General features: G+C 45.3%; 1 protein-coding gene across 1 annotated transcript in view; it reads right to left on the bottom strand.

Moving 5' to 3' along the window:
• Positions 1–286: 286 nt before the first annotated feature.
• zgc:114119 (uncharacterized protein LOC619273 homolog) overlaps positions 287–24,933 on the bottom strand; it is a 34,168-nt gene continuing 9,521 nt past the window's right edge. The window contains exons 3-5 of the mRNA XM_038798538.1: positions 7,292–7,450; positions 5,713–5,805; positions 287–533 (exon numbers count right to left, since the gene is read on the bottom strand). Coding sequence (XP_038654466.1) covers positions 438–533; positions 5,713–5,805; positions 7,292–7,450 — 348 coding nt within the window. The 3' untranslated portion in view covers positions 287–437. The remainder of the gene's footprint in view (positions 534–5,712; positions 5,806–7,291; positions 7,451–24,933) is intronic.

Here is a 24,933-nt window from a genome sequence, read left to right as displayed (position 1 = left end):
GCTAAATCGCTGGCTTTTAAAGCAGACCAAGGCAGGCCAGCAGCATGGTTCAATTCCCGTACCAGCTTCCCCGAACAGGCGCCGGAATGTGGCGACTAGGGGCTTTTCACAGTAACTTCATTTGAAGCCTACTCGTGACAATAAGCGATTTTCATTTTCATTTTTCATTTCATTCACATTTCACCCAAAAATAACACAACACATTGGTTCAGTGAGACTCAAGATGTTGGAGCAAATTAACTGGGCAAAGTTCCTAAACTGTTAAATCAATCCCTCCTCAAATATACACTTTTTTTGTTTTGCCATTTTATTTGTAAATGTAGAAAAAGTTATATTTACAGTGCAAAAACACACCAACTACTTGAGGGTTTCCTTGTTTACAAGGAACTAAATGGAGAGGTCAGTTTGTGAAACAAAATGGGATTTTCGCCCTGAGTTTAGTTCCTCATTGCCAGCATAGAATTGATGTCCCAAATGAGATTCCGTAACTGGTCCATAATGTGCTTCAGTTCTTGGTTCTTCTGTTGGAGCTTCTGGGAAAACAAAGGACAGCCCCATATTTAAGAACAGAAAGAGCAGATATTTCCTTCCTCCTTTTGACAGATCTTAGCCACGTTGCCACTATTTTTGGATGTGACTAAACTCCAATCTACCCCCTCAGGTGGTCGCAAGAGATTCCACAGCTATTTCAAAGAAGAGCAGGGGAGTGGTACCCGGACAATTCCTCAACCATCAGTGAATCTGCCTCCTCAGCCCTTTCAGGCAGTGCATTCCAGGCAACATTAAGTAAAAAGATATATTCTCATCACCCCTCACTCTTCCCCCAGGTCTTTAACCTTAAACCCATGTACTCTGGTTACCAACTCTACTGTCAGAACAAAGTTTCTCCCTGTTTACTGTCAAAATCCTTCACCTCTATCAAATCTCCCTTTAGCATACCCAGCTCAAAAAGGAGAACCATCTCAGCTTCTGTAGTCTTTCCATATAATTGAAGTCCCTCTATAAACCAAAGCACTTCTTTCTATACTATGATGGATCTGCTGTCCTTGGGAGTCCCAGATCTGACCCGCAAGATGCACTGCTTCAGTCTAATGAACTTACTCCAATATATCAACACTGGGAGCTAGTAGCATTTGGCATTTTTTCCCCCCCACAATGATGATTACACTGACCTTTTTACTAATTATTGCAATTGGCTTTCAGACATGAATTAGCCAGTAATTGGAGAGTTATCTGGCTCAGCTCCATAAAGCACAAGAGCCCTTGACATTTAAAAGGAAAAATAAGCTTAATGAGCAATCTTTTCCACAAAATGGATATCGCGCAGACAAAAATAGTCTGATACTTATGAGTGACCAAGAACATAACATGACCTGCTGTGGTTCAACACTTGTAATATAGCTGTCATATGAATAAGGCAAGAGTTCACTGCTGTTCCTATCTCAACCCAGAGTCAATCTGTACTTAATCGTCAATCAGAGTATAGAATTCTGATAGACAAGAGAGAGGGATAGAAGAGGAAAGAGAAAGGGAAGGGAGAGTGTGTGCACACAATGACCCATCAATATTCAGTTTCTATTTCTGCTAAAACACTCAGAACTTGGATTGTTCATTGAAAATCTGAGCAATTTAATAATAATAATCCTTATCAGTGTCACAAGTAGACTTACATTAACACTGCAATTAAGTTACTGTGAAAATCCCCTGGTCGCCACATTCCAGTGCCTGTTCGGGTACACTGAGGGAGAATTCAGAATGTCCAATGTAACAAGCACGTCTTTTGGGACTTGTGGGAGGAAACCACAGCGCCCTGTGGAAACCACGCAGACACGGGGAGAACGTGCAGGCTCCACACAGTCAGTGACCCAAGCAGAGAATCAAACCCAGGTCCCTGGCGATGTGAAGCATCGGTGCTAAACACTGTGCTACCGTGCCACTCAATCGGATTATCATGTGACTGTAGTAATTTCAGTGAAATGAACTGGAGAGAAGAGATTTGATGGACTGAATGCCATTTTCTCATTAACGTGTTTGAATAGTGAGTCAGACAGAATATAGACCCCCTATATACAGCCAAGCAGTAGCTCAATTCAGGACTGCAACTCAAAAGCACATGTATCGCTATCTCCCAGGAAGGCCAGAGAGAGAGAGAGAGAGAGAGAATAGCTGTAACCAGCATGGATCGGAAGGTTCCTCGAATGTTATCTGGCTGCTTGAAGCTTCAGAACTAGAAATCCCCGGTGTCAACTCATTTACCCACTTGGCTCATCCTCTCTGTCCATCCTATGACTGCTTGATGAGACTTTCAACCTCGGCTTTTCATCTCGGTGGTTAGCGTGCGGCTCAGAATAATGCCAACTATATGGGTTTGAGTTTTGTTCAGGCTGAAGTAAACCCGAGACCTGCTTCCTCACCCTGTTCCAGTGAGTGTAAGACAATGGTAAACCACCACTGGCAAAAGAAAATACCAAGAAAGTGGCTCTGAATGAAGCATCAATAAGCCAAGGACTTGCCTTCAGGCAGAGTACACATAGCTTTTATACCAATATATATTGCAAAAGCCGAAAGCATGCATGAAAAGAAAAAAAGTGGAACAGCAACAAGAGAGAAAAAGGGAAAAGATTTATATTTCAAAGCACCTTCCACAACCTCAGGGGTCTGGTGCTCTTTAGAACAACTGAAATAGTTTTGTTCGAGTTGCAGGAGTAGGCAATTCAGCCCCTCGAGCCCATTCCACCATTCAATACGATCATGGCTGATCTCCTCTCAGCCTCAACCCCACTTTCCTGCCCATTCTCAATAACCCGTCAACCCATTACTAATTAAAAACCTGCCTAAAGTTAAAAGTCCCAGCATCCACTGCACTCTGGGGCCGTGAATTCCACAGGTTCACCACCCTTTCAGAACCAATTTCTCCTAATCTGTTTTAAATCTGCAACCCCTTATCCTAAATCTAGGACCTCTCATTCTAGATTGCCCCACAAGAGGAGCATCCGTTCTACCTCTACTTTGTCAATACCTTTTATCATCTTATATACACCTCAATTAGATCTCCTCTAATTCTTCTAAACTCAAGAGTATAGGCCCAAACTGCTCAATCTCTCTTCGTAAGACAAACACCTCATCTCTGAAATAAATCTAGAAACCTCCTCCGAAATGACTGCAATGCAACTAAATCCCTCCTCAAATAAGGGGATCAAACCTGTACAGAGTATCCCAGGTGTGGTCTCACTAATGCCTCATACAGTTGCAGCAATACTTCCCTACTTTTATACTCTATTCCTTTAGCCATAAATGACAAAAGTCTATTTGGCTTCCTTATTACCCGATTCATGCACGAGGACAATCAGACTGCAACAAAGGACTCTTTCTCTGCATTTAGATTAATAAGTTGCCATTTTAATTTTGCGACCAAAATGAATAATCTTACACTTATCCACATTAAAATCTGCCAAGTTTTGGCCCACTGACCTAACCTATCTGTATCCATTTGTACATTTATTATTTCCTCATGGCAACTTGTTATCCCACCCATTTTAGTCATCTGCAAATTTGGCTATAGTACCTTCTATCCCTGCATCCAAGTCATTACAGATAGTAAATAGTTGGGGCCCTGAAGACCGAACCCTGTGACACGCCACTAGTTACACCTTGCCAATCATAAAAAGACTATTTTATCCCAACCCTCTGCCAGTTAGCCAGTCCTCGATCCAAGTTAATAAATTATCCCTAACCCCATGTGATCTTACCTTGCGTGGCACCTTATCAAGTGTCTTCTGGAAGTCCAGATATACTACATCTACAGGATCCCCATTATCCAACTTGGCTTGTTATATACTTTTAACATTTAGTCACTGCTGTGACATAGGAAAATTCAACAGCCAATTTGTGCTGAGCAAGATTTCACAAATCGCAGTGAAATACTAAATAACATGTATTCATTGTTAGTTAGGGGATAAATATTGGCCCAGGTCACCAGAGATAAGTCCCCTATGATTCTTTGAAAAACCACCATGGAATCTTTATGTCCACATGAAAGGGCAGACATTTAGTATCTTATCTGAAAAGCAACACCTCCCTCAGTACTGCATTCGCATTCAGTTATATTGTGCAATGTGTGTTTCTCGGGTTTATGTCAAGCTGTACTGGATTGCCCGAGCAAATAGTACAAAATTGGGTAGGCTGGTACAGCTGATTTTCCTCCATTTTACTCTCATGGACACTGTGATTATCTATCATCACACTCCACTAAGCTCTCTCTTTAGGGGTTTGTTTGTTTTTACAATCTGATCAAATTGAGACACGTGTTTTATTTAATGCAAATGTAAATACTATGGATTCTCTGTTACAGATGTTAAAATGTCATCCATTATTTACAAGCAACTAGCCTGCAGCTGCTAGTTACCTGGAGTCTCATATGTGGCATTTAAATAGTAGCTTTAAAGGATCAGGTCAGCTTAGAAGCTAAACCTCACAATTAGAACCATAGAATAATACAGCACAAAAATGAAGTCATTCAGCCCATCATACCTGCTGCTGGCTTTTTGGTACACCCATCCAATTATTCTCACATACCTAGGGCAGGATTCTCCGTCGGCTGATGCCGAAATCGGAAAAGACGATTGGGTGGAGAATTGGTCAGGAGGCTAAAATCAGAGCCGGCGCCAGGCACCCACCAGAAGGCTATGCTCCAGTATCTCAATAGCAGCATCAATGCGTTCTACACTGCACATATAGTAAAGGCAGTTGGCATATAATTAGCGGGTCTGACCAAGGTATTCTCTCCTGGGCCACCGCAATGCTTCGCCTCCGCCAGGAGGAATAAGCGACGCTGAAGATCAATTGTGGTTTCCAAAATCGGCGGTTGCCGAGGGACCGAGAGAGGGGGTAAGGAAAGTGTCCAACATCGCCATTTTGTGCTGACAGTCATGCCGCTGGCGGGGAGGGGGCGGCCAGGGGTTGGGCGTGAGGTCGGTGTGGAAGGGCACAGAACACCATCGCCGCAGCCTACAAGGCAGCCATGCGACTTCTCATGCCGCTGACTGCTCACTGTGAACTTAGTGCCTCAGGTCATATGGGTGTCCACGCAGGCCACCCTCCTAGGTACTCCCTGGCCTGAGCCGACCAATCAATGGGATGGGCGCGCTCCAGCACAATCGGTCCATCGTGTTGGCTGGGATGTGCGCTTGGGGAGTGGAGTGCTAATATGCTGCAGCTCGTCAGCCTCTAGAGTGCCAATCCCTGGCGAATCCAACAGCGTTTTTCATTGGAATCAGTCGTATTCTACATGGCGTCGGTGCTGGCCCATCAACGGTTCCCGAATTGCTGCGCAAGCGACACCAATTTTGCAGTCGTAGAGGTCCACCGATTCTGGCCCGGCATCAGCACTTTCTTTGAAATGGAGAATCCTGCCCCTGGTCTTTCCCCTTAAAATATTTACCCAGATCTCTTTTGAATTTTCAGCCTTTCAGATATTTTGGTGCATTCCAGAACGCAACAAATCACTTAAAGATTTCCTCATGGCACGTCTGGACCTCCAGACTATGCCTCAGGCAGACTGCGATTATTTAAAAACGCTGGTTGGACTGAATCTGGGGGTTTCTGGGCCAGAAGCCCTGTCTTAGGTGATTTGAACCAAAACTGTCCTGCTCCTTAATGAATGTGGTGCAGAAAAGATTTCAAAATCAGAGACTGCGATCGCATCCACTTTACCTCAAGGATCTCTTGGCACTCTTTGTTTGCTACCCCACCAACATTCGGGAGGTCTGAAGGTCTGAAGGGCTCCTCACCCACAAAAGGAATTAACTGCAGATCGAAAAGAGAAAGATCAGCATTTGTGAAGGAAGAACAAAAGTACCCCATTCAGCTCCGGCCTCTCTGCTATTTAATTGGATCATTTCTGATCCAAAACTCCATTTATTTACCTTACCTACCAAAAACCTGACAGTCCTGAAAGTCTCAATTGATCCCCACCCACCACAGCTCTTTGGGAGTGTGTGTTTTGGGTGGAACAGTACTTCCAGACATCACCTCTGATCAATCCAAGTCTATTTTTAAGACCATGCCCCTCTATTTTGCATTTTCCCACCAAAGAAAATAGTTTCTCTGCATCCATTCTATTAAATTTCTATCATGTTAATCACCTCCAGTAGATCAACTTCTCAACCACAATAAATACAAATACCGGGATATTCCCCAGTAATCGGCAAAGGCCGTTGTCAGGTGGGAAAACTGGAAAAGCGGCTGTGAAGCCACTGACGGCAATGGCAACTTCCTCCGCCACATAGTGTAGCTCTTTAGAAAATAAAGTTCAGGGCACTAGCCCATGACGTATCGCTGGTGGGCGGTCTCTGATTCGCCCACCCTGCCAACTTAGACACCAATGATCCCAGGTAGTATCCGGCAGGAATCTCTGCCTCTCTGAACGCTGCACTCACCTGAGCTCCCATGGGAACAGTGCTCGCCAGGTGCACGCTTTGGAGATCATTGTGCTTCACACTGTTCTTTTTTAAAAAATTTAGATTACCTAATTATTTTTTCCAATTAAGGGGCAATTTTTAGCGTGGCCAATCCACCTACTCTGCACATTTTTGGGTTGTGGGGGCAAACCCACACAGACACGGGGAGAATATGCAAACTCCACATGGACAGTGACCCAGAGCCGGGATCGAACCTGGGACCTCAGCGCCGTGAGGCAGCTGTGCTAACCACTAGGCCACCATGCTGCCCTTGCTTCACACTGTTCTGACATAATCTTTGACCTGGCGGGTTGGGGGGACGGAATGATTGCAGGGTACGGGCCTGATAATTGTATATTAATCAATTATTTGATGTCCCTGATGTTAAATGTCAAGGAATGCACCAGGTCGTTCAGCTGGTCACTGACCAGGAGTTGCGGGGGGTGGGGGCGGTGACGTCAACCATCCACAACAATCTAAAACGGTGTAAAACGCAACTTTGCACTTCTCGGGATATTTTCAGCTCTGGTTACCAGCACCGCCCGACTCTACTGGGAGTGGATAACCTGGCCTACGTTTATGAAACTCGTCCTCCTAATATAATCCTTTAAGCCCGGCTGCAATTCTGCCATACTTGTGCTGCCTCCCTTCCAAGGCCAATATATCCCTGATGGCCTTTGGCTGGCCAAAACCTGCCCTTAGTTCAGTAATAATTAATAAAACAAGAAGGACGGAGGTGTCACTAATTCCACACTTCATTTCAATTTCCTTGGTCCATTATTTGCACCAAAAAGGAACCTATCAGAAAGAATTGTGTGTTTGTCGCTAGGCACCTCTGTTACGGAGACATCAGAGACCCCACACATCTCGCCACATTTATCATACAACAACCGTAGCTTCTTGAAGAGCAGAGTGAGCTGGCGAAGGTGCTCCTGGAGTTTGTTGTACCGCTCCTGGTACACCACATGATTCTGCGTTACACCATTCGGAAGCTGTATGGAAACAAAGGACGGAATACAGATTGAGTACAGGGAGATGTAAATATTACCAGCACAAAAACATAGAATCACTCCAACCCAATGGCCCTTTTGACCCTCTCTCTTACCCTCTCTCTCCAATACCCTCCTCGGTAACACCGCTTCCACTACCATCACACAACAATATTTCAGGAGAAACACAAATGGATCTGAGCTTTCACCTTGGAAATTTCCAGAAGCAAGTCAGTTAGCTGACAAAATGACATTTTTCCACCCAGATTTATTTTTCACACAAAATACTTTGGAGAGGCACAGAGTTACTGAAATAGTGTCGAGGATGTGCAAAGAGCATTGTTATGTGGAGAGACTAGAGAAGCTGGAATTGTTCTTTTTAGAGAAGAAAGATTAAGGAGAGGCATGTTTATGGTCACAAAGACTTTTCATCAAAATCAATTCTGATGGGGGTCACTTCGACCTGAAACATTAACTCTCGTTTCTCTCCCCACAGATGCTGCCAGATCGGAGTATTTTCGGCTTTTATTTCGGATTTCTAGTATCTGCGGGATTTTGTCATTGCTATCTGTCATAATATACACACAAGTATATGATGGTGCACAGACAGACATCGAGTGACACACAGGATGACCAATGAAACATAGAACACAGCAGCCAATCACCAGACAGGACACGGCCACTATAAAGCCAGAGGGCACTAGTTTTCCCGCTCTCTCGGGATGCAGCCTCTGAGACAGGCAGAGCCCGTGAGCAACAACACGAACATCCACCATGTGGTAGTAAGATAGTCTGGTCAGGTTAGCCTCAGGTCTCCAGTCAACTCAGCATAGTGTCAACCCACAGTTAAAGTATGTTTAATAGTTAAGAGTTAATAAAATAGAGTTGCATTTCTCCGAGTGTTGGAAGCCTGTCTCTCTCACTGCTATAGCAAACGCAGTCCTCGCAGACCCAGCATACCCAACACATAATATTGACATGAAGGGGCGATCTAATTGAGGATTTCACAATCCCGACTGGTCTTGATGAAGTAGATAAAGATAAACTGTTCCCTCTGAGGAGTGTTAATAACCAGTGGATGTAAATGTAAGGTAACTTTGAGGCAAAGGAAGCAGAGGTGAAATGGACTTGTTTTATGCAGAGAAATGATGATGATTTGCACTGGCATAAAGTCAGGGGAAGCAGATTCAATTTTAATTTTCCAAATGAAATTAGATAAATACTCGAATAGGCAAAACATTCAGGATGAGGAAAGAACAAGGGAGTGGACTAATTGGCTACCTGTTTCAAAGATCCAATATAGACACAATAGGCTGAATGGGCTCCTTCTGTACAACAAGAGTCGATAAAATATTTGTGGCACCAACACCTCTATTTTATTTTAATTGCACCTTGGAGCACTTTTCCACATTGGAAGGATTAAAAAAAGCAAGCAACATTCCAACATCACTTCTTAATTAACCCAGCTGAATGGCAGCTGGAGGGATTGATTATATCCTGACTGCTGTGACCCAAATCTATTCATAGCTCCCCTGGTATAATCAACTTCACAAGTTCAAAAGCAAATGTGGCATTTTCAAGGGGTGTTGGTAAACAGTAGCAAGAATTTATCGGCCCTTGAGGGGCTACAGTGCAGATTTGTCACAATGAAAGCTAGGCTTAAAGGGTTAAATGTCTAGGCTTGTATTCCCTCAAGTATAGGAGGGTAAGAGATGATCTGACGGAGGTGAAGTTCAGGAAAGGAGTTGATGGGTTAGAGATAGCAAGAGAGAAAGAGAGGAACTATATTCTTGTTCTGCACTCACTGACAAAAGAGGGTATAGTCTTTAAATTAGGGCAATGGCATTCAGGAGTGATGTCAGGAAGCACTGGGGGGGGGGGGGGGGGTCGTGTGAGGTGTCCAATTAGTTGGACCTTCGCCTGCACCCTTCAGCTTGCAACGTTTGGAGTCAGAATTTGCTGGAAGTGGGAGTTGATAATGGTGCAGCTAAAGGAAAGCGATTTCCAAGGTCTTGGTGAATGATGGGGCTAACCATCTACCTTGTGCAATAATGGGATTGAACAATTGAGAAAGAAACAGATAAACAACAGAGAAGGAATTAGAATCAAGTTAGATACAGAAAGAGAAATAAAGAGAGGGAAAGAAAGTTGGATCAAACACGAGAGTGTGTGAGAGAGAGAGAGAGAGAGAGAGAGAGAGTTTAAATACTTCTGAAGTACAATTTACTGCCCACAGGATGGAAGTTCACCATTTTAGTTGTCCACTTTGAGCTGGAGAGTTTGAGTAACATTGCAGGAACAAATCTTTTTGTTCAAATGATCCATTGAGTACCAGCTCTTGACTGTGCTTGTTTAGTGGGCAATTAATGCAAAAATGAATATTTAAAGTTCACAGAGGGGGGCAAGAGTGAGCTGCCGTTTCCATGAAGCTAAGGCAGAATGGTGCAAATTATCCAACAACTTGTGGCCATTCGAACGTCAAGCGGTTTCTCGCCCTCTCCACAAATTGCCGAGTGATTTACACATGGCGGGCACCATTAATCTCACCATTATTTTCCCAGAAAACTGTGCTTTTGTTTCAGTTTCCAACTCACCAGCGGCTGTGCTTAATAATTGGGACAAAATGGTTCAAGAACATAAGAACTAAGAGCAGGAGTAGGCAATTCATCCCTTCAAGCCTGCTCCACCATTCAATAAGATCATGGCCAATCTCCTCTCAGCCTCAACTCCACTTTCCTGCCCATTCTCTATAACTCTTCAACTTATTATTAATTAAAAATCTGTCCATCTCCTCAAACTTACTCAATGTCCTGGCATCCACCGCGCTCTGGGGTAGTGAATTCAATAGATTCACAACCATTTGACAGAAGCAATTTCTCATCTGTTTTAAATCTGCTACCCCTTATCCTAAATCTACGATCTATCATTCTAGATTTCCCTAGAAGAGGAAGCATCTGCTCGACCTCTACTTTGTCAATCTTACATACCTCAACTTAATCTCCTCTCATTCTTCTAAATTCTGGAGAATATAGGCCTGAATTGCTCAATCTCTCTTTATAAACCAAACCCCTCATCTCTGGAATCATTCTAGTGAACCTCCTCTGAACTGCCTCCAATGCAACAACATCCCACCTCAAGGGGACCAAAACGGTACACAATACTCCAGGTGCAATCTCACCAATGCCTTGTAAAGTTGCAGCAACACTTTCTTACTTTTATACTCTATTCCTTTAGCTATAAAGGCCAAATTTCCATTTGGCTTCCTCATTACCTGCTGTATCTGCATATTAGTTTTCAGAGATCCATGCACGATGACACCCAGATCCCTCTGCACTAAAGCACTCTGAAGTTTCTCTCCATTTAAACGTCAAGTTACTTTTCCATTTTTCCGACCAAAATGGCTGCAAGACTGAAATTACCTGCTGTACAGGAATAGCAGTACTGGAATTGGGCAGCACGGTAGCATAGTGGTTAGCATTGTGGCTTCACAACACCAGGGTCCCAGGTTTGATTCCCCGCTGGGTCACTGCCTGTGCGGTGTCTGCACATTCTCCCCGTGTGTGCGTGGGTTTCCTCCAGTTGCTCCGATTTCCTCCCACAGTCCAAAGATAGAACATAGAACAGTACAGCACAGAACAGGCCCTTCGGCCCTCAATGTTGTGCCGAGCCATGATCACCCTACTCAAACCCACGCATCCACCCCATACCCGCAACCCAACAACCCCCCCCTTAACCTTACTTTTATTAGGACACCACGGGCAATTTAGCATGGCCAATCCACCTAACCCGCACATCTTTGGACTGTGGGAGGAAACCGGAGCACCCGGAGGAAACCCACGCACACAGGGGGAGGACGTGCAGACTCCACACAGACAGTGACCCAACCGGGAATCGAACCTGGGACCCTGGAGCTGTGAAGCATTTATGCTAACCACCATGCTACCCTGCTGCCCTGATGTGGAGGTTAGGTGGACTGGCCATGCTAAATTGACCTTAGTGTCCAAAAATGTTAGGAGGGGTTATTGGATTAGGGGGATAGGGTGGAAGTGAGGGCTTAAGTGGGTCGGTGCAGACTCGATGGGCCAAATGGCCTCCTTCTGCACTGTATGTTCTATGTTCTCCTTTAAAGCAGGAATGTAGCCAAGAGACTCGAACAAAGGGCATGGTGGAAGAGGATTCAGTTATAAAGGCTTCAGATTAAACAGTAACAAGGATACAAGTTCAAATATATAGGAGAAAACTTTAGAACAGATTTAACAAGGCACACAGTCAACATGAAAAATGAACTGCGGACTGGAATACGGGAGATGAAAACTATAAGTAATTAAATACATTGGAGGGAATGAGTGCGTGAGGAACAATGTGTAGATTCTATCTGTATAGATGGAACTAGGTTGGGTTTAATTGCTTTTCCCCCTTCTTGCCCATCTATTTGTGGTAACTTTTTTAAAATGTCACTTGTTTTCAAATCTATGTTCCTCCCCCCCTCCCTATTTCTGTAACCTCCTCCAGCCCCACAACCCTCAGAGATCTGTGTTTTCCTCTAATTCTGGCCCCTTACACATTCACAATTTTCATCACTTCAACATTGGCAACCATGCTTTCAGCTGCCAGGAATAGAATTTGCCCCCTAAACTTCTCAACAATTTTCGGTCTTCTCCTCCACCCCCATGAAGTCGGTTTTTAAGTCCTACCTCTTTGACCAAGGCTTTGCTCGCCTAGTCTAATGTGTGTTTGTGGCTTTGTGTCAAACAGTTTGGGATGTTTTAACAAGTTCAACTTCAGGTGTTTATCATGTGACAGTCTTCGCTGCCAAAGCATTTACTTCAGCTTGATGTGTTGGGCAGGCTGTATCGATGTGGACTGCACTTGATGCAGTGTAGCAAGAGACAGACCTCCAACACTTGATAAGATGCAACACAATTTTATTTAACGTCTTAACTATTAGACATGTTCAACTGTGGGTTGACACTATGCTGACTTGACTGGAGGCCGAGTACTAGCCTGACCAGACTTACTAGCTTTATGACTTACATGGTGTTTGCACTGGCTAATGCTCACAAATTCTGACCATCTTGGTGGCTGGGTCCAGAGAGAGCTGGAAACCTGGTGCCCTCTGGCTTTATAGTGGTAGTGTCCTGTCTGGTGATTGGCTGCTCTTTTCTGTGCGCTTCTGGTCATCCTGTGTGTCAATCACTGCCTGTCTGCACGCCATTATATACATAGATGTATATTATGACACAGCTCTTAATAGTTAAAAAGATAAAAAGTAGGTCTACAGCTCAATAGTTAAAGAAGTAAAGATATATCTTCTGCAATAACAAAAAGGGCAGAATTCAACCAAAAGATTTTTCGGTGTCATTTTGGACGAGTTTGGTGGGGTGTTTCTACTGGCTTTTGGGTGAGATACACACCATTATTCAACCACACTTAGTCATTCTTTTGGGCCTTGGTGAGATTTTCCCTGGTCAAGCCTCATCGGTCAGGCCAGCTCCTCAGTGATCGGGCCACCATTTTGAAAGGGTGCCCTGATTTCTCAGCAAGTTTGAGGGTCCCCCACATCCCTCATCCACTGGCAATGTCACCCCACCTCATGGACTTCTTTTGGGCCTTGGGGAGTTTTCCCCCGGTCAAGCCTCACCGGCCAGGCCGGTCCTCAGTGATCGGGCCACCATTTTGAAAGGGTGCCTTGATTTCTAAGTGAGTTTCAGGGTCCCCCACAGCCCTCATCCACTGGCAATGTCACCCCTCCACATGGTCATTACCCCAGAACCCCCAAGTGAAGACACCCCTCGATGGGGTCACTGAGTTGCGCCTCTTTTCAGGCCTCCCCGCCCCTTTTTCACACCCCCCACATTCAGGACAGATCACGGAATACAGGGCAGAAGAGGCCCTTCGGCCCATTGAGTCTACACCGACGCATGAAAGACACCTGACCTGCCCACCTAATCCCATTTGCCAGCACTTAGCCCATAGCCTTGAATGTTATGACGCGGCAAGTGCTCATCCAGGTACCTTTTAAACAGATGTGAGGCAACCTGCCTCTACCACCCTCCCAGACAGTGCATTCTAGACCATCACTACCCTCTGGGTAAAAACATTTTCCTCAAATCCCCACTAAGCCTCCTGCCCCTCACTTTGAACTTGTGTCCCCTCACAACTGAGGAAGAGCTGCTCCCTATCCACCGTGTTCATGCCCCACATAATCTTGTACACCACAATCAGGTCACTATGTCTTCCCTGCTCCAGCGAAAACAACCTAAGCCTGTCAAACCCCCACCCTTAACCCCCCCCAAACCGGAGGCCCCTTCATACCCGCCTTCCCCCCCCCCCCCCCCACCACCACTTCATAGTCCCCTTTATTCCCTCTTTAATGGACATGCCCCCCTCAGGTGCCCTTGGCACAGCCAGCCTGACACAACCACCCTAGCATACTTGCAGTGCCCCTGTCAGCATCACCCCCAGATGCCAGAGCCAGAGGCCAAACTACCCTGTCCCAATCACTCAGGGGTTTCCAATGGCCTGTGAAACGCCCCTGGGTGCCTATACACCTCATCCATGTTTGTGTGGACCAGTGCTAAACAGCACTTGGTCCAGGCCTCACTGGGGAGACTGTTATTACCCAGTGCAGACATCTTTAAATGAGCTGGGTGGAGGCCTCTCGCGAGATTCAATGACCTCATCACAATGTCTAGCACAACAAGGCCAGTAAATCGCACCACACAGCTGCTGGAAATATAAAATAAAAACAAACCAAAAAAATTGCAGGCACACTGGAGGGATGGAGAAAAATGAGAGGTCATAGACTCAAAACAATTCTTTCTCCCTGCAGATTCTACCAGACGTGAAGCGTTTCCAGCACTTTTATTTCATATTTTAGGCTGGATCTTAACATGTTCACACGAGAAAGTAAAGAAGCTGTCGCAACTGGACTGATGACATTCTGCGCCCTATCCAAAATGTTTCACCTGGCAGAGCGCCTCTTGATCAGGGAATTGATTTCCAACTCTTGCCTTGATGGCAGAATTAACCATCTCTTCCTGAACGATTGGGGGAATGAGGAATTTTAGTTATGTGGAGAGACTGCAGAAGCTGGGGTTCTTCCCCTTCGAACAGGGAAAGTCAAAGAGGAGATTGGATCAAGGTTTCCAAAATTCTGAAGATTTGATGGAGTGAATAAAGAAAAACATCGGGGGGGGGGGGGGCAGTAACCAGAGGACAAAAATTTGAAACAATTGGTAAAAGAACCAGAGTCAAATGAGAGAGTTTTTTTCAAAAGCAACAGCAAATTTTGCTGAACTGGAACTCACTGCCTGAAAAAGGAAGATGGAAGCAAATGGAATAATAGTTTTCAAAAAAACATTGGGTACTCGATTGGAGAAAGAAACTTTGCAGGGCTAAGGGGAGAAATCAATGGAATGTGATGAATTGGATAGCTCTTTAGCGGGTCATGGTGGGCTGAATGGCCTCATTCTCTGCTGCATTATTCTATACTTCTCGGTGTTGTGTTATGTAATTTGGAATAACACAAGCTGCCACTTGATGCAGTTTTGAGTAAAAGATGCTCCAGACTTTGAAGTGAGTTCAATGTGTTTGATTGAACTATTAGCACAGTTCTCAATGAGTTCGACTCTCTGCTAATCTAAATGTAGTAATTCAGTCTAACTGAACCAGCCTTGCTCTGAGCCACATGCTGGGGCGTGATGCTGAGGATACACCCCGTCTCACTCTGTAGATGTTAGTCTGTGGAAAGAGGTGGGGTGAGTGCCTTTAGGGGTTGGTTTAGCACAGGGCTAAATCGCTGGCTTTGAAAGCAGACCAAGGCAGGCCAGCAGCACGGTTCGATTCCCGTAACAGCCTCCCCGAACAGGCGCCGGAATGTGGCGACTAGGGGCTTTTCACAGTAACTTCATTTGAAGCCTACTTGTGACAATAAGCGATTTTCATTTCATTTCATTTTCGTACCTTTTATAATGCGCTACCACCCCCGAGTGTCCTGACTGCTCATTGGTCGTGTCCTATTCTACGTGTTCATTAGCTGCATGTTTGCATATCATGACACTCGGGACACTGAGAAATATAAAACTTGCCTGCTGTCTTTCAGTTGTACTCTATTTTTCATACTGTCGGGAGTATGGAGGAAGTGGGGGCGGGAGTTGCGGAGAGAAAGAAGTGGGCGGTAGTGTTCTGATCCTGTCACTGGAGCAGTAATCCAGAACCCAGGGTAAGATCTGGGGAGCTGGATTCAAATCCCAGCACTGCAGATGGTGAAATTTGAATTCAATCAAAATCTGGAATTAAAAAGTCAAATGAAAGCATTGTCGATTTTTGCAAAAACCCATCTGGTTCACTGATGCTCTTTAGGGAAGGGAATCTGCCATCCTTACCTGGTCTGGTCTACATGTGACAGCAATATGGTTGACTCAATTGCCCTTTGAAGTAGAGGGCAATGTGGGATGAGCAATAAATGCTCGCCCAATCAGCGACATCCGCACCCCGTAATTGATTTTGGTTTTTTTTAAAGTCCCGTTAACGAAGAAGTTCAAATTCAGATTCAGATCCATCTGTTAATCGCCCACTAATAGATTATAAAAACATTGTAACCTGAACTGCAGGCATCAGGTGGCTGAGATTGTTCGCAAAGAGCAATTGCGTCCTCTGGTGGCTGAGATACCATACTGCAAAGAAAGACACTGACTAGAATATCAGACGCCTCTAGTGACCTCCTGTAACCAAACACAGGCATGGGCATCAAGTGGTAAGGGCACATCCCTTTATATCCTACTCCTCTCCTAATAGAGAATGCATTTGATCCGCTCTCAGCAGCTCTTACTTTGGGTTTTAAAAAAATCTTCTTTGAATAATTCCATTTTTTGGTTATAAACACAATGAAAATGAATAAAAGCTGTGCAACTGGGAAGGGTAGCTGAAGGTTGTGTGATTAAACCTCCAGGAATATATGCAGATTCGGCAGCCGTAGATATACGGCATTATGGGATCATTGATATAAAGAATTCAAGTTGAAGGCACACCATGTCAATTTGAGAATTTTAACTCAAAAGTGTTTAAAATCTGTAAATAATAAGCTAATTTCAGTAAAAGCTGTCAGGTTGTCGTAGAAACCAAATACAAAAAAATAAAATACTGCAGATGCTGTAAATCAGAAATAAAGACAAAAAATGCTGGGAATTCCTCTCTGGAGAGGAAAACAGTTAACGTTTCAGATCGAGATTTTTCACTCAAACATCAGAAATGGTAACTCTTTCTTTCCACAGGTCTGCTTGCTCCGCCGAGTATGCCGCAGGAACCTAATTAGTTCACTTAATGATCTTTAGGGAAGAAAATCTGCCGTCTTTACCTAGGCTGGTCTGCAACTCCAGTCCTACATCAGTGTGTTTTATTTTTAACTATCCTCTGAACTGGCCCAGCAATCCTTTCAGCCATACCTGGTAACTAGCTATCCCACATGCCGAGAATAAACAGGAGGAAGAGTAACAGCAAGTATCTTTGTTATAAGGTTCTGAAGGGGACTCAAATTCCACTTGAAATGTTAACTGTTTCTGTCTCCGCAGAAGCAGTCAGGCCTTCTTGAATATTTCCCACATTGATTTTATTTACCGTCATCTTTGATGATTTAGGAACTTCCCTGGGACACACAGGTCAATGCAATACCAAGGCAACAATACCAAAACACCAGAAACACATTAGGAAAGGGCACATGGGTGATTGAATTTGCTTGATCTTGGCTGCACAGATTAGAACCTAAGCCTTGAATTTAAACTGAAATTAGTTGTGTCTGTCTCGTCATAGTGGTAGCGCACCCACCCTGGAGTCAGAAGGTCAAAGGTTGAAATCCCACTCCACCCACCCTGGAGTCAGAAGGCCAAAGGTTGAAATCCCACTCCAGAGACCGGAGCAGCACTGAAGAAAAGCTGCAAAAGTTAGAGGAAGAAAATGGATTCACCAATGTCTTTCAAATTAATTAGAGGTCCCAAGGCATGAAGGTAAAACAAGGGATACAACCCACTTTCCTGGCCAATATTTACCAGTAACCTTCTGCCAGCATCACTACAACAGATTCCATGACATTATGAGATTGTTGTTTTTGGGATCTTGCCACTCACAAATTGATTGCTGCGTTTCCTTCATTACATGAGTGACTACTCTCAATGTATTCCATTGTGTGAAGTGCTTTGGGCACCTTGAAGGTGCTATAGAAATGCAAGTTCTTTCTTTCCTTCAAGTTGTTCAAGTGCCAGTTAACATCATGAGTCACTGGAGTCGCAGCCATGAGAACCAATAAAAAATATCAGATCTCAGGTGTCAGCACTATTTACTCCCCGTCCAGGGTGTTGAACACCCCAGAAACATTTCAAGGACCAGAAAAAGGAGAGAAACAATCAGATTGACTGCAACCTGACCATCCTATTTGACTCCAAACTGAGCCCCTCGCTTCACAACCTCTCCTTCACATAGCCTGCCACCTTGGTAATACCGCCCACCTCCAATTCCAGCCTCACTTTTATCTGGTGCTGAAACCCTATCACATGCTTATCTTTCACCCTGTATAAACGTTAGCTCATCCAAAACCCTTGCTGCCCCTCATCATTCCTGCTAACCAACAATGGAGAGGATGTTTCCTCTTGTGGGAGAATCTAGAAGTATGGGGGTCACTGTTTAAAAATAACGGGGTCGCTCATTTAAAACAGATAGAGAATGTTTTTCCACTCGGGGTGGGGAAAGAGGAGAAATCGAGAGTCTTTGCGATGAAAGCATAGTCTTTAAATATTTTCATGGCAGAGATAATTAGATTCTTGATATGCAAGGGGGTGAAAGGTTATTGGGGTAGGCAGGAATGTGAGGTTGAGGTCATACTCAGATCAGCCTTGATCTTATTGAATGGTGGAGCAGCTTCGAGGGGCCGAGTGGGCCACTCCTAATTTATATATTCTTATATAATGAATGGATCCCTAGTGTCCTCAATTCGAACAGACCCTGACATACAGAGAGGAAAACACAAGTGAAGAGAACTTTGCAAATTAGAAGCCCAAAGTCTCCTCTGCACCACCTCCCCCCCCACCAACCCCCTCCCTCTCCACCCAAGCATGGTACACTTGCCTGAAATTACTCATATGTTGTACCCCCAACATGTCACTTTCAGAACGAAATTTAACTTAAATGAATCAATATTAACAGCTTCCACCATCTCCCTCGGCCTGTTTCATAGATTGGCCACTTGAAATTTCAGTTGCACAAATCAGCTTTAAAACGTATCCCTTCAAGCACAGGCGGTGTCCTCTAGTTCTACTGTTTTGGACAAAGAAGGAAACAGCTCATCATGGTTGACGCTATCTTGGACTTTTGTGGTTTATACGGCTCAGTCACCGTACCATTATGGGAGCTTATTTCATTAAGTGCTAATCATTTGCATGCATATTTCCTGTTTTGTTTCTTTAAATTGCAGGAAATGCTGACAGAGTTCAAATGTCATTTCAATAATAAAGTCACAGATGTGCTAGCTGTGCCTTGGTGGCTAGCACTCTCACTGCACAGATAAGCTGTCAGTGGAGGTCCCACTCCAAAACCTTGAGCACATAATTCTAGACAGACACTTCCACTACTGAAGGAGTGCTTCATTGTCAAAGGTGCCATCTTTTGGATGAGACATTAAACTAAGTTGCTACGGTCACTTGCCGCAAAATTCCCAGCATCTGAGCTGTTCTTGCAGTCACAGTATTTATGCGGCTGAGCCAGTTAGTTTATGGTGACCCCTCTCGTCCAGATGTTGTCAGCAATGTTAATGTCACCATGAGACGCTTAGATTCTTTCTTCTTGAGGATGGCAATTGCCTGCCAGTTAAATGGCAAGTAGCATTCCCACGGCACACAAGTCCAAGCCTGCATGTTGTTCAGGTCTTGTTGCATGCATGCACGGACTGCTTCATTGTATGTCGAGCTGTGAATGAAACTGAACACTGTGCAATCAGCAAACATCCCTACTTCGGGCCTTATGAGAGAAGTAAGGTCATTGATGGTGCAGCAGGTTTGGCCGAGGACACTGCCCCGAGGAACTCTGTAATGATGTCCTGGGACGGAGTTAATTGGCCTCCAACATTTATTGTTCAGGGAAAACTCCAGCTAGTGGAGGCTCCACCCACACCCATGATTCCCATTGACTTCAATTTTTCTCGGACTCCTGGGGATTCCAAATTCTAACGAAAGGTACCTCGATATCAAGGGTCAGTCACTCACCTCACCTCCGGCATCAACTCTCTTGTGCATATTTGGACCAAGGTCGTAATGAGGACTGGAGCTATGGGTCCTGATAGACCTCAAACTGAGACTAGTGAACAGCTGAGTAAATGTCACTTGACAGCATATGTCGACAAAATCTTCCATTACTTTTCTAGTAGACTAAAAGTAGTCATTGGCCATTCAATGGCATTGCCTTTCTCTTATTGGATGCGTCTTACTTTTTATGGACAGGAAACACCCAGGCAATATTCCACTTTGTTGGGTAAATGACAGTGTTGTCACTGTGCTGGAACAGCTTGGACGGGTGTCTGGCTAGTTCCGGGGCATAAATCTGGGGACCTATTGTAGGATGCTGTCAGGGCCCATATCAGTAACCAGTGCCTTCAGCTATTTCCAGATATCATGTGGAGTGCTTCAAAATGACTAAAGACTGGGGATCTGAGCAGGGCAAGATGGTTACAAACGCTTCAGCTTTGCTTTCGCCTTCGTATGCTGGGCTCCTCCACCAGTGAGGCCGAGAATGTTTTTGGAGCCTCCTCTCATTAGTTGTTGAATTGTCAACCATAGCTGCCAAATGGATGTAGCAGGCCTGCAGAGCTTTGATCTGATCCATTGGTTTTGGAATTGCTTAACTCGGTCTTTTGCATGCTGCTTACATTGTTTAGTACCATTTAGTCCTGTGTTTTAGTTTCACCAGGTTGGCATTACCTTTTTAGATATACCTAGTGCTGCTCCTGCTCATCATTGAACAGGGTTAAGAGTAATAGTAGAGTAATGGATATGCCAGGCCATAAGGTTACAGTGGAACTCAGTTCTGCTGGGAATGATCCACCAGAGTTCAAACAGGCCTAGAAACCCAAAACTTTGGCGCCAACTGGGATTGTAATAATACTGCAGCTACCAATGTAGGTCAACGGCCAGGAATCATGGAGCAAATAACTCTCCCCATGACTCCCGAAAGCCTGTCCACCATCGACAAGGTACAAGTCGGGAGTGTAATGGAATACTCTCCACTTGCCTGGATGAGTGTAGCTCCAACAAGAAGCTCGACACCATCCAGGACAAAGCAGCCGCTTGATTGCTACCCCCCTTCCATCACCTTAAACATTCAGTCTACAACACTGACACACAGTGGCATCCATCTACAAGATGCACTGCAGCAACTCACCAATCCTCCTTCAACTGCACCTTGCAACCTGTGGTATCTACTAAGTAAGCCAAGGACCACAGATGAGTGCGAACATGACCACCTTCACGATCTCCTCCAAGTCACACACCATCCTGACTCGGAAATATATCGCTGTTCCTTCACTGTCACTGGATCAAAACCCCTCCCGAACAGCACTGTGGGTGTTCCTACAGCACATGGACTGCATCAGTTCAAGAAGGCAGCTCACCACCACCTTCTCAAGAGCAATTACGGAGAGGCAACAAACGCTGGCCTTGCCAGCAATGCCCACATCCAATTAACATTTTTTTTTTTTAAACAAAGCAACTTGTGAATGCCCAGTTTTGGGCCGAGAGATCTGGGGCTGGATTCTCCGCCCCACCGTGCCACATTTCTGCCCTGACCCACCAACAGGATCCTCTGTTATGCCGGACGGTTAATGGGGTTTCACATTGTGGCGCAGCCCCACGCCATCGGGAAACTCCCGGGTTCCTGCAAAACGGAGAATCACAGCGGCGGAGAATCCCTCCCCTGGTCTGAATCCAGATGAGTGGATAGCATGCCATCACACTCCGAACTTGTGCCTTGTAGATGTTGGACAGGCTTTGGGGAGTCATGAGGTGATTTACTCACCACAGCATTCCTAGCCTTTGACCTGCTCTGACAGCCACAGTATTTATCAGTTTCTGATCAATGGCATCCCCCAGGGATGGTAATGCCATTCAATGTCAATGGGTGATGTTTAGGTCCTCTCTTGTAGGAGATGGTCATTGCCTGGCACTTGTGTCACAAATGTAACTTACCACTTGTCAGCCCAAACCTGGGTATTGGCCAGGTCTTGCTGCATTTGGACTTGGAATGCTTCAATAACGGAGGAGTCGCGAATGGTGAACATTGAACTGTGCAGTATTCTGCAAACATCCCCATTTCTGAGCTTGTGATAGAAAGAAGATCATTGATGAAGCAGCTAAAGATAGTTGGGCCTAGGACACTACCCTGAGGAACTCCTGCAGTGATGTTTTGGAGCTGAGATGATTGACCTTCAACTACCACAACCATCTTCCTTTGTGCCAGGTATGACTCAAATCAGTGGGAGTTTTCTCCCTGATTCCCATAGATTCCAATTTTGCAAGGCTTCTTGATGCCATACTCGGTCAAATGCTGCTTTGATGTCAAGGCAATCACTCTCATCTCACCTCTGGACTTCAACTCTTTTCTCTATGTTTGAACCAAGGTATGTAATGAGGTCAGGAGCCGTGTGACCATGGAAGAACTCAAACTGACGTCCACAAGCAGGTTACTGCTGAATAAATGCCACTGAATAGCGCTTTAAATGAACCCTTTCATCTCTTTACTTATGATGAACAGTAGACTGATGGGGAGGTAACTAGCTGGGCTTGTTTCTTGTGTACAGGACGCACCTGGGAAATTTTCCACTTTGCTAGGTAGATGCCAGTGCTGGAATAGCTTGGCCAGGAACGTGGCACGTCCTGGAGCACAAGGCTTCAGGACTATTGCCGGAATATCGTCAAGATCCATAGCCTTTCCAGTATCCAGTGCCTTTAACCATTTCTAGATATCACGGGGAATGAATCGAATTGGCTGAAGACTGACATCTGTGATGCTGGGGACCATTGGAGGAGGCCAAGATGGATCATTCATTCAGCACTTCTGGCCGAAGATTGTTACGAATACCTCAGTCTTATCTTTTGCAGATGTGCTGGGTTCCTCCATCAGTGAGGATGGGGATATTTGTGGAGCCTCCTCCTCCAGGGAGTTGTTTAATTGTTCGCCACCACTCATGACTGGATGCAGCAGGATTGCACAGATCGGATCTGTTGGTTGTGGGATTGCAAAACTCTGTCCATCACTAGCTGCTATTCCGGTGTGGCACACAGCAGTCTGGTGTTGTGGCTTTACCAGGTTGACATCTCATTTTTGGGCATGGCGGTGTTGCCCTTGGTCCTGCCCTGCACTCTACATTGAACCAGGGTTGATCCCGTGGCTTTGTGAGAATGGTAGAGAGGGGGATGTGCCAGGCCCTGAGATTACGAATTGTGGCCGAGTTCAATTTTGCTGCTGCTGATGGCCTACAGGACCTGATGGACACAGAGTTGCTAGATCTGTTCAAAGTCTATCCCATTTAGCACAGTCGTAGTGCCCAATAGCAAAATTGAAGTTATCCTCAATGTGAAGACAGGACTTTGTCTCCATAAGGACTGTGCGGTGGACCCTCCTATCGATACCGTCATGGACAGATGTATCTGGAGCAGGCAGGCTGGGGGGATTAGGTAAAGTATGTTCTTCCCTCTTAGTTCCCTCCACCATCTGTCACCACCCTAATCTCGCAGTTGTCATTTTGGATCTGCCCAGCTCTGTCTGGGGTGATACTACCAAGCCATACTTGAAGGACATTGAAGTCTCCCACCTAGAGTATATCTTGCCCCCTTGCCACCCTCAGTACTTCCTCTAAATGCTGTTCAAAGTGGAAGGGTACTGATTCATTAGTTGAGAGGCGAATGGTTATGTGACAATCAGCAGAAAATTTCCTTGCTCAAGTTTGATCTGGTGCCATGAGACTTCATGGGGCCCAGAGTCAATGTGAAGGACTCAGGAGAATTCCCTTCTGACTGTATACCACTGTGTCACCATTTCGTCTGGGTCTCCTGCCGGTGAAACAGAACCTACAGAACCAGGGATAGCAACGATGGGTCTGGCAAATTATCTGTAAGGTATGTTTCTGTGAGTATGACTAGGTCAGGCTGTTGATCTCCCAATTTTGGCACCAGCCCCCAAATGTTAGCAAGAAGGACTGTGCATGATTGCCAGGGCTGGGTTTGCTGTCATCACTTCTGGTGTCTAGGTAGATGCTGGGTAGTCTGACCGGTTTAATTCCTTTGTAGCGGTTGAATACAACTGAGTCGCTTGACAGATTATTTCAGAGGGCATTTACGAGTCAACCACATTGCTGTGGGTCTGGAGTCACATGTAGGTCAGACCAGGTAAGGACGGCAAGTTTCCTTCCCTAAAGGACATTGGTGAACCAGTTGGATTTTTAACGACAATGGCTTCATGGTCATCATTAGAGGTTTAATTCCAGATGTTCTACTGAGATTAAATTCTACCATCTGCCACAGTAGGATTCGAAACCGGTCCATGGAGGATTTCCCTGGGTCTTTGGATTACTCATCCAGTGACAATACCACTACGCCACTGCATCCCCTGCACAATACAGTGAGGGTGATGGATCGTAATCAGTCAAAGATTTCATTGTCCATGTATGACATGATGCAATGAGACTTCATTGGGTCTGGGGTTAATGTTGAGGACTCCTGACTATTACCACTGTGCTAGTTCCTCTGCTGAGCCTGTACAGTCATTTGGTTTATAGTGATGGAGGAAATTGGGATGTCAGCTAAATGGCATGATTTTTTTAAAGTATGGCTATGTCAAGCTGCTGGTCTGTGGGGCAGCTCTTCCAATTTTGGCACAGGTCCCCACATGCTAGCAAAGGGGACATTGCAGGGTAGACTGCATTGTGTGGTGCTTTTATCGTGCCTGGTGCTCAAGTCATTGCCGGATGGTTCATCTGGCTTTGTATTGACATTTAGATCATAGAATTAACAGTGCAGGAGGCCATTCGGCCTATCGAGTCTGCACCGGCTCTTGGAAAGAGCACCCTACCCAGGCCCCCAGGCCCACATCTCCACCCTAGGCCCACAACCCAGCAACCCCACCCAACACTAAGGGCAATTTTGGACACCAAGGGCAATTTATCATGGCCAATCCACCTAACCCACACATCTTTGGACTGTGGGAGGAAACCGGAGCACCCGGAGGAAACCCACGCGCACACGGGGAGAACGTGCAGACTCCACACAGACAGTGACCCAAGCCGGGAATCGAACATGGGACCCTGGAGCCGTGAAGCAATTGTGCTAACCATAATGCTACCGTGCTGCCCTGATACAGCTGAGTGACTCACTAGAGTATTTCAGAGGGCAGTTCAGGGCACATGTCCTCTTAAGTGGATGTAAAGGATCCCATGGCATTATTTGAAGAAC

Source organism: Scyliorhinus canicula, chromosome 1, assembly GCF_902713615.1.
Source record: "Scyliorhinus canicula chromosome 1, sScyCan1.1, whole genome shotgun sequence".
Lineage (NCBI taxonomy): Eukaryota > Metazoa > Chordata > Chondrichthyes > Carcharhiniformes > Scyliorhinidae > Scyliorhinus > Scyliorhinus canicula.
This window is presented reverse-complemented; position numbering and strand designations above follow the sequence as displayed.